The sequence below is a fragment of the Amyelois transitella genome, chromosome 17 (genome assembly GCF_032362555.1).
Source record: "Amyelois transitella isolate CPQ chromosome 17, ilAmyTran1.1, whole genome shotgun sequence".
In the NCBI taxonomy this organism is placed as follows: Eukaryota; Metazoa; Arthropoda; class Insecta; order Lepidoptera; family Pyralidae; genus Amyelois; species Amyelois transitella.
The window spans coordinates 9,988,583-10,000,000 of record NC_083520.1 but is presented as its reverse complement, the minus strand read 5'-3'; the positions used below and the strand labels follow the sequence as shown (position 1 = coordinate 10,000,000).

Below are 11,418 nucleotides of genomic sequence, written 5' to 3'. Positions count from 1 at the left end.
CCTACCCCTCCGGGTAAGAGGCGTGATTTTATATATGTATCTGATTGTATATGTGTGATTTTATATGTGTATGTATGGTCCTATAATAACGTACGAAGTTTATAAAAATCGTTGTTGGCTCCGTAAAAACGTAGTTTTTACTGAAGATACGAAAATCTCATCCTGCTAACATTTATCCCGGTTTCTTCAAGGATTTCCCAAGGCAGTATAAAAATCGTAGTCTCTGTGTGGCGGTTTTATTAAAAATTACATGTTTTGATAATGTGTTTGTTACGCACTTTTGACTTGAAAAGAAACTATTCCACCTCATATACCCATTAGCGCATTAGTAGCCTCAACTTGTGCTCTCAAGTTGATTTAAATTAACTTTTTAAATGGAGGAAGAATGCAAGAATTGTTGAATGTTAAACGAAAGAAAGACGTAGTCCCTGCCTACACCCCTCCAGGCAAGACGCGTGACTTTATGTATGTATGAAAGTACTTATGTGGATTTTAAAGTTCATTGAATAATATCTAAGATTTGAACTGGAATTATTGTATTCTTATGTGAATATCGAGAGAATTATAAAGGGGAATAAATTGTGACTTTCATTTGCTTTTGACACGTGCTAATGTTTACATTGAGCGAGGGTCGTGGATTCAATACCATTTGCCCCCGTCTGACAAACAATTGCCACATTTAATGTTACCGTGTCGATAACGTAGCGTTTGTAAGCACATTGAAAGATAACAGCGAATAATTTTCAAGTCAGGCAGGATTATCGTTTGAAATCAATGAAACTTTGTTTAATTTAAATTGAAAAATTGAAATTAAAAATTGAAATGGAAAAATTGAATTTTAAGTGGAAAATTAAATTTATAAACTAGTTGACGGAGGCTCCTTTTAAGCAATTCAAATGCCTGTGCCAGGTGACTCCGATATACGTATGATAGTTATGAAGGTTGATGACAAGAAACTATATGATGATGATAGATGTATCCTTCTTTTCTGGGAAAGACAGGTGATTTTGTGTATTGTATAAACATCTCATCATATTGAATCAACATTTAAATCCCAATTATAACATTAAGCCAAACCGCTGAACGTGGCCTTTCAGTCTTTTGAAGACTGTTGGCTTTGTCTGGTAAGGGATATAGACATGATTATATGTATAAAACATTGATACGGTTAACCTATTGGAAAACTTCTACAAAAAGATACCACATACGTGTAGATTATCTACGTTCTAAACTTTATTCATTCCAATAACTGTGTCTCGGACTAAAATATCAACGATACGAACCATAACTTAACACCACTTTTTAATTAACAACTGAATCATATCAGTTAAAAAACGTTCACTTTCAAAACACTAATGAGAAACGGTCAAATCGTAATTGAGAAGACGCGTGTCGTTCCAACGGTTGTCCGGATGCGCACGCGCGTGTGACGTCACGGGCGCATGCGTACGCCGCGGCGGTCCATGCGGTACTGACTGAGGCTGTTTGTTTACGATCGTTTGTGTTTGTATGCATGGGGGAACGGTTTAACGCGTATGGGGATTTTGTTTTATTGGTATCGAGAGATTTAAAAGTTAACCCAGTTTTTGGGGTTGGCAAACTGGATTAGATCTTTCTATGCAGTATTGCGGTTACGAGGCGAATAATTTTAATTGATTTACTCGTGGTCCTTTTTTTTATGTTTATATTATTTACAGCTAAACGGGGCCTGTCAGTTTTTCAAGACCGCAGATTGCTTTTTTTTTTTTAATTTTTTCTCGCTTCCCCGCTAGACGTGATTATATGAATGAATATACTGCATACGTAGTTGGTACATTTTTACAATAACATAAAGTTTCAAGTGAATGTTTAACAATGACAACGGTTAAAGAATATTTTATGACAACTCCAAAGCAATAGTGTTTGGAATGATATCATCATACCAAACTTTCCATTGCATCATCATTTCAATTTATTTCAGTAAGATATTAGATACCTACATCCTTTTGGAGATAGGCTCATTGAACTACAGAGTTGCAAGTGTGTACTCCTCATGTCCTGATGGCTTCTCGCAACAAATTGAGATTTTATCTGTTTTGGTTTCCACGTATACATAAACTTCTTCTTGGCCTCAGACCTGGTTTCATCTTCACCTCTATGGAGAGGAGCTCAGGGTACCGTGTGGTTCCCGGCACCAATAGAAAATAGAACAGGGCTATTTTCTCATTCCCCTCCCATGGATGTCGTAATAGGCGACTAAGGCATAGGCTTATAAACTTTGGATACTTCTTTTAGGCGATGGGCTAGCAACCTGTCAGAATTTGAATCGCAATTCTATCATTAAGGCTGTTAGCATTAGTTTAGATTCCTGACAAAGGCAAAAAGCTGAACATGGCCTATCAGTCTTTTCAACACTGCTGGCTCTGCCTACCCCGCAAGGGACATATACGTGATTATATGTATGTGACAGCTTCTCTGGTTAAAGAAAGCTAAATAAACATCTCATCTAACGTTATGCAATACTAACTAGTCACAACATATATCACAGAGTTCCAGCAAGGTATCGCACAGATTTACATGAAATCAGTCTATAATTACAAACGCCGCGTCTTCAACGATGACTATTTATGTAGGGTTACCAAAACAACGAATGTCCTTAAAAATATATACATCAAATTACACCCCGTTCCCGGAGGGGTAGGCAGAGACTACATCTTTCCACTTGCCACGTTCTCTGCATACTTCATTCGCTTCATCCACATTCATAACTCTTCATGCAAGCTCGGACGTTTCGAGTACTCTTGACCTGGCCCTTTGCCAGGACGTCCTTAATTTGATCAAGGTACGTTCGTCTAGGCCTTCCCACTCCTACCTTTCCCTCCACACTCTCCTTAAAAATACTAAAATCTTCTCTAAACGTTCCAAACCTTGAGATTCTAGTTAGATAGACCTTTTTTTATCTTCTTAATTAGTTTCTTAATATAAACTAATACATAATAAATGTTTGCAACATCCGAAAGGGTAAATATGAAGATCTGGTATATAAATTTAAAACCTTGTTATATGCAATATGCAAACCAAAATCTGAATTTGAATTTCCCTTGGCTTCTGGTTCACCCTCGAGGTAATTTCACAGCTGAACTTTGATTGGTAAAAGATAAAAGTGAACTTTTGTTACCAAATGACCTTCGTGTCTATGCACTATCTCTCAGACCTTTAGTGGATGAAAGTAATTTACTTCAATTGCAGTGAGAGGTTGTTACTCTGACTGTTAATGAAGAATAATTGAATAGTGACAACACAACTGCATATATCAGTTGGACTTAATGCTATATACAACATTTTGGTCACTTAAACCATAAGAGTAAATTAAGAGAAAAGTAAGAAAAATCATTGAACTATTCTAACTAGTCAGAAACCTGGGACTAGGAACCTGGGCCCACAAGACATAACAGCTGAAAGTGCAACTGGGAATAAACAAGCAAAGATGAGAGAAAATTACTTTAGCTTCCTTTGACGGAATCTAAAAAAAAAACACTAATATGACATAAGACTGACGATTCGCTGAATCGATATGACGTAGTTTTCAGTAAAGTTTTTGTAACACTTAGGAGAATGTTTTAAAATTAACCGACTTCAAAAAAGTAGGAAATCATTTGAAGGAAGTTCTCTTTTCAAAAAAGTTATCTATCATACAAAATGGTCAAAAATAGATTTCGTAAAAATTTTACTTATAATATCAATGACAAGGCATTTGCCAATCACAAATACTCCACCAAAACTTAAGTAATTATGTAAATTGCTTAGTAGTAGATTAAATTTTAGTGAAATTCTTGATCTAGAACTTAAGGTGCCCATTTCACAGTAAATTTTTCACAGCCCTACATATACACCATCGTGGGCGTCGATTCTTTATCCTGCCGAGATTCGACGTCCCATAAAACGGAGGGGCGACTAAATATAAAACCGACATCCTGTTTAATTCGACTAATACGCGTAGTTTTACAAATTCTAATGCGGGGAACGAGGGTAAAGGTCGGTGTGGCTTTCTCTTGTCATTTCATGGTGTTGGCATTCAATTTAGAGGAAGCTTTGTTTCAGTTAAAGTAGGCAGTTCGTTTGGGATTTAACAGAAATTTAAAGGCAAATTAGAATCTTGTTTCTTTCTTCCTTTTTGCTCGCTTCTTCCACAAATGCTGGAAGAGATCCCACTGAGGGATAAACCCGCCTTTGTACTACTGTTTTATATTTGTAATGTAATCTTTTAGTGAACAATAAAGCATTTACATACTTATTAAATGTTCGACCACACACTTGTTCAAACTAAATTAAAGAGTGCAGCTCAAGCTAAAGTATTTTAACATTACAGAGCGAAACCCGTAATAAAATATTCTCGTTCATAAATTTCCAAACATATAAGGCGTGAACTAGGAAGTGTTACCTACCCGGTAAACATAACGCTTATAACCTAATGGAGTAATTCTAATAGAGTAATTCTAATGGAGTAATTCTAATGGAGTAATTCTAATGGAGTAATTCTAATGGAGTAATTCTAATGGAGTAATTCTAATGGAGTAATTCTAATGTAGTTATTCTAATGGAGTAATTCTAATGGAGTAATTCTAATGGAGTAATTCTAATGGAGTAATTCTAATGGAGTAATTCTAATGTAGTAATTCTAATGGAGTAATCAACTATAACGGTACTACTATTGGCAGAAATCTGCAGGCTATCTAGAGACATTATGCCATCTGCGCTGGATCCAGTTAGTAGAAAAAACTTATCATCCTTCTGGTCTTTGCCTCGGTTGCGTCTTCGTCCGTCCCCTGGAAAGGAGCCCGGGTGTGCCTAAGACCACGAATCTGGATTGGCTAAGTCAGTTTTTTACATGAAACGACTAAATAATTTGAATTTCTAATTTGTTCCTCTAAATCGTGTGTAATCTAAATTGTCGTGTAAAAAAAAGATTACGTCCACTCCATTCTTTTTCCCATGGATGTCGTAAAAGGCGACTAAGGGATGGGCTTATAAATTTGGGATTCTTCTTTTAGACGATGGGCTAACAACCTGCCACTATTTGAATCAGCTGAACGTCTGTTCTGTCTCCCCCGCAAGGGATATAGACGTGATTATATGTATGCTCCTCGAAAACTCCATTAATGCAAGTTCCCGGGTCGCAAGCGCAACGGGTTCATCAAACGTTCGCGGTGCGTACAAATATGCGTAAACATCATTAAAACTACGAGAAATATTACCGTAAACAAAAATCGGTTAGTTGTTTGAAGTTGTTGCAGTTAGTTTTACGTGAGTTTACTTTTTCTTTTATCTTGACGTCGCATTACCGCGCCTCCACGTGCGTAAATGGAAATGTCGTGCTAATTCCCATTCCCGCGGGAATTTTAACAAATCCTCTTTTTGTGCATCCGTAGACCATATAAGACACCTATTTGCCAAATTTAAAATCTCAAGACCTAGGGGTTAGAGTTGTTGTTGAATTGATAGTCAGATCAGTCATTCAGTCAGTCATCATCCTAGCTCTTATACATTTAAATTTGGAATATTTTTAAGGCTTTAACGTAGACATATCTTTCAATACAATAGAAACATACTTTCATTTCGGTAATCTGATATGTACCTATGACTTATCCCATTTAAAAAAATAACTGTTTTTCATTTCATGCTTGTATGAAATGAATACCGTAGTTGGAAGGCGAAAGTGCAAACTAAAAACAAACATCCAATAAGAAGTGCACCAATCATTACTGATTACTAATCTATACTAATATTATAAAGCTGAGAAGTTTGTTCGTTTGAACGCGCTAATCTCAGGAACTATGTACTGGTTCGAATTGAAAAATTCTTTTAGCGTTGAATAGACCATTTATTGAGGATATACCTATAACATCACGCTGCAACTATAAGGAGCAAAAAAACAATGGAAATAGTGAAAAAAAAAACGGGGAAAATTATTCATCCTTGAGGGCTTTAATAATGCCCAAAATAACTATACCACGCGGACGAAGTCGCGGGCACAGCTAGTTACTGATATACCCATAAAAGGGAGCATGCACGTGTAATGTACACTATACATTAGAACGATGGTCCTTCCAAGCCAGATGTTTCATTACCTACCTCGATTAAGTAAATCGATGCATCGTAATATCACGCAATCGATATATTTCAAGCTCTCAAAAGTGCTTCTGTGCATTATGTGAGCATGACCTAATAATTGCTGTTTAATTTCAAGAGGCATGCTTTTGCAAGTGGATTTTTTACTCAATAATATTGAGGGCGAGTAATATAAAATTACGCAAGCCAACACTTGTAATATGGGTTGGATGAAGGTAAAAATTCCTAGTATCAATAAAAAATTGGTAAGTACCTTCTATGACAAAAAAAAGTACATAATTTATAGACTGAGTTAATTTTCAAGCTGAATGTAGCTTACGAGTCTTTCAGATAATGTCTATTCCGTTACGGATGAAATCGTGATACATACATACATAAAATCACGTCTATATCCCTTGCGGGGTAGACAGAGCTAACAGTCTTGAAAATGTAATGGCTTAATGATGGAATTGAGATATAGGCATTTAATTTCTTAAAGGCCGTACGCAGATTCGGTTTTTTTATTTTGTATTAAAACATACCACAGACGGTTAGCGGCCCGTACCATATTTCAAGTTTGATAACGCATGCGCAAAACTGATACGATCGCGGAAATTGCGCATTGACACAATTTTTAGCTTTTAGCTTGAAACTTTGCAAAATATTCCTGCATTTAAGTAAGTACTTCAAGTTGTGAGAATATTGACTATTTGTTTTTTATATAGATTTATTTAGAATATTTGTATATTGACGTCCGATGAAAATGCTGCAGTGTAGTTTGTTCCGCCGCTTCTTCTTCACATGCGCTTTGGAAGCGGTAGTAGTTATAATTAGATTTAAGTGATGTGACGTCAATAAGTGATACCTTGTATCCAATTTTGAAAATAAACCTATTCTATTTTATAATTCTTCATCTACGTCTGGTATTAAACCCGTCGTTGCGTCTACACTGGGAAGATCCAGGGTCCACTTCTGACAGAGATCCAATAATGAAAAGGTCACGTTATCACAATGGGAGGAGTTCCACGGGAAAGAGATGAAGTGATCTTATTCTTTTTCTATTGGTGATGGGAACCATAAATGCTAGGTTTTATATTTAGAACGGTGGTTCAGTCACCCGCGTTCTCAATCGATGCGTACGCGACAATACACAACAGATTGACACATAGACAGAAAGAAACAAAAAAAGTTTAATTGGTATAAATAAATTGAACATGTCTGAACGTGGCCTTTTATCCTTTTAGAAACTGTTAGCTCTGTTTACCTTGTAAGATAAGGAAGAAGAGACAGGAAAGACTGAGAAGTAGAAGAAATATAGATGCAATTTTAACAACTCCATAACAATGTCAAAATATACCAAAATGGATCCGTAAGAAGTTGACTCAAAATATAATTGGAACAAAAAAAAAAGAAAACCATGTCATCAATGTAGCAAAACGAAGGACATCGACATTCCCATAGTTCCACAGTCAAAAGTCCTACAAAAACATTGGTGCAAGCTTAATCACGATCCGAATGTGTACACAGTCCCACTAACATAATCTAAAAAGTTGAAGTAGCCCCTTAGCAAAGCGGAACATGGTTGAAAATCTCGTTATAAATAACAAAATTTTTCACTGCATGTAACTTGATAGAAATAACAGTATGCCCCAATGTAATTATAGCAAAAGCATCAATAAAACACATATAAACATATTCTATCTACATATCTGAGTAAACTTGTGAAACTGAAGCTCTAGAGATTAGATTACGGATTTTTTTCTTACTTGTTTTAGACTTGATAAAACAGCGATTTGACGTATCATAATGTTGAAAACAAAAGAAAAGTAACGGTTTAACGATGAGAGAAAGAAATAGAGGCATAAAATTTTGAAAAGAACAGAAGATACTACAATTACTACACACTTATTCAAAACATACTTACTTGAAAAAAGAGACAAATATAAGAGGAACATTTGAGTAAACATTGTAGCTTTTACCAGACGTGCTTTTTATTTAAAAAAAACGATATAAATGAACGTGTTTTCTAAGTCCGCTTTCGCAATGGCGTCGAAAAGAAACGAAAAAAATGATTGCGTCTAAATACTCGTTCAGAATTACTGTCGCGATGTACGTAAACCGCCGCAGCCACTCATGCGCAGGGAATTTGAGGGTGCATCGCATTTAGAAGGGATAGCAGGGCTGGCCATGACCAGAGCTAAAATCGACTTAAAACTGAGAATGTCCTGAGAATGTCGAAGGCCGGAAGAAATGATCGAATGATCGATGAATGATTTAGAAATGTCGAAAAATGGACCCAGGGCCCCGAAGCATAACGCGGGGGGTTATCTCAACGAGATCACGTATCTTACAGGGTAGACAGAGCTTGAAAATAACTGGAAGGCCACTTTCTGCTATAAAGCTTATGGGATTAAGATTCAAATAGCGATTCAAGGTATGCCATGGAAGTAGATGTTAAATAGATGCTGCTTGATTCGGCAACCCTGTGTTTCGTTTGAAGTCTGTTGGAAAATAAAAACAGACGCGTGGCGCCTTGTCTAAACATGGTCAGACACCTGCCTAACAATGGTTTTATTGGCGGTTTTTTTTTATTAATAGTTTCTTTCCAAGAGTAATATTAATAGATAGTTCAAAAGATGCGATAACGGTGATGTTTTATTATTTAAAAAATATAAATAAATTAAACTAAAAATAGCTCTAAGATTGAGTCTTAGGTGCAAACACAAGTTAGTACCTATTTTATTCTGTCTGTAACGCTTTATGTAATACTAGCTGTGCCCGCGACTTCGTCCGCGTGGAATAGTTATGCATTATTATTATGTTATGTTAGCAGCCTAAAGCCTTCCTCGATAAATGGTCTATTCGACGCAAAAATAATTTTTAAATTCGAACCAGTACTTCCTGAGATTAGCGCGTTCAAACAAACAAACAAACAAACTCTTCAGCTTTATAATATTAGTATATACTATGTATATACTATGTATGTATCAGTCTTTTCAAGACTGTTGACTCTGTTTACCCAGCAAGGGATATAGACGTGATTATATGAATGAATGAATGAACACATAATAAATTAAAACAAAACGCATAAAATCATTTTATGGAAAAAGTCAAAAAGTATGACATCACAAAAAAAGGAAAGGAAGGAAGCAGTACACAGTTACCGAGATCAAAATATACATACATACAACAGTATAAAGGCGGAACCGGCCGTCCGTCCGTGTGTCTGTTTACGGAAATATTTTTACAGCATTGTAAACTTAGCTAAATAGGTCACAGGAGACACGTGGAATTGTGTTTATAACTTCCCGGGCGGGTGCAGTATAGCGTTGCGTAGGTTTGTTTGCATATACATACATACATAAAATCACGCCTCTTTCCCGGAGGGGTAGGCAGAGACTACCTCTTTCCACTTGCCACGATCTCTGCATACTTCCTTCGCTTCATCCACATTCATAACTCTTTTCATGCAAGCTCGGCGGTTTCGGGTACTTTTGACCTGACCCTTTACCAGGACGTCCTTAATTTGATCAAGATACGTTCGTCTAGGTCTTCCCACTCCGACCTTTCCCTCCACACTCTCTTTGTATATCTGCATATACATATGTAGGGATTTTCATATTTTAATAGTTTTAAATCATATAATTGTATATAAATAAAATAATAAATAAAATTATATTTTAGTAACAAACTGACAACCGTATGTATAAAAACTTCTACGGGGAACTCCTTCGTCCCGCCATAAATTCGGCGGACAAGTAAATTGAAAAAATGTCAGTTTGACAAGAGTCAAGCTTACTGTTTTTTTTTTGCCCGTTTGTTGCTATACGCTTAAATATTAATTATAAATCTTTCATTTTATCTTAGATCCATTTCCCTCTTCTCTTACTCTGGCTGCGATTCACCTTCAATTAAGTAAGCTTTGAATCTATCGCTACACATATATATACATACATGCATATAATTACGTCCACAACCCTTGCGGGATAGGCACAGTCAACAGTCTTGATAAGACTGCAAGTCGTCAGACTCAAATGCATGGCGTAATGATGAAATTGGGATTCAAGGTCGCTAGCCCATCGCCTACAAAAAGAATCTCAACTTTTATTTATTAAACCTTTCCCTTGGTTGATTTTACGCCATTTTGTTTAAAATATTATTTGAAAATAAATAAAGAGTGCGTTTGACCTCAATCAACCTCAAGCACGCAAACTCAAATAGTGCCTATTCACTCTTGCCTTTAAAATCCCTAAGTTCAATGTATCGGAGAATAAGCAGGGAGGTAATTCCATCAAAGCCGTTAAAATATTTGTGATATATGTACGACTTCTACACTGACTGTGCCGTGTAGTTCGCGACACCAATACAAAAAAGAATAGGACCACTCCATCTCTTTCCCATGGATGTCGTAAAAGGCGACTGAGGGATAGGCTTATAAAATTGCTATCCTTTTTTTAGGCGATGGGCTAGCAACCTGTCACTATTTGGATCTCAATTCCATCATTAAGTCGAGCACTCGAACGTGGCCATTCAGCCTTTTCGGGACTATTGGCTCTGTCTACCCCGTAAGGGATATAAACGTGACTATATATATGTATGTAAGTATGTACACTGAAGAAAAAAAAAATATATAAAATGTCACAAACCTCTTTCTCCTGGCTTCGGGCGTCCCCCTGGATCTTGTCCCTCAGGGCCACCAGCTCCACGGGCCAGCTCGACACCTCCGCGTCAGGGTCCGAGAGCAGCACCTACAGACACAATCAATCAATCAATCAATCAATTAATTCGTTAATGTATCCTTCCCGGCACCAATACAAAATAGAATAGGACCACTCCATCTCTTTCCCATGGATCCCGTAAAAGGCGACTAAGGGATGGGCTTGCAAACTTGGGATTCTTTTTAAGGCGATGGGCTAGCAACCGGTCACTATTTGAATCTCAATTCTGTCATTAAACCAAATAGCTGAACGTGGCCATTCAGTCTTTTCTAGACAGTTGGCTCTGTCTACCCCGCAAGGGATATAGACATGATCATATGTATGTATCCAAGGCAAGGCAAGTGGAAAGATGTAGTCTCTGCCTACCCCTCCGGGAAAGATGCGTGATTTTATGTATTATAAATGTATGTTTGTATCAAAAAAGTTCTGGTGAAAGATCAGGTCGAGAGTACCTTCAACCGACGAATTTGCATGAAAATAAATCTATTCACACAACTTCATCATTTTAAGTGGAGTGAATGAAGAAGTAGATATGGCAAGTGTTAAGATGAAATCTGCCTACCCCTCCGGGAAAATGGCGTGATAAAACCTATGTATATGTTTCCTGTTTAAT

At 36.8% G+C, this 11,418-nt stretch overlaps 1 protein-coding gene across 1 annotated transcript in view; it reads right to left on the bottom strand.

The window, feature by feature from the left end:
• Positions 1 to 11,418, bottom strand: part of LOC106142369 (golgin subfamily A member 4) — a 78,959-nt gene that overhangs the window by 57,305 nt on the left and 10,236 nt on the right. The window contains exon 8 of the mRNA XM_060948998.1: positions 10,734 to 10,835. Within this exon, the coding sequence (XP_060804981.1) occupies positions 10,734 to 10,835 (102 nt within the window). The remainder of the gene's footprint in view (positions 1 to 10,733; positions 10,836 to 11,418) is intronic.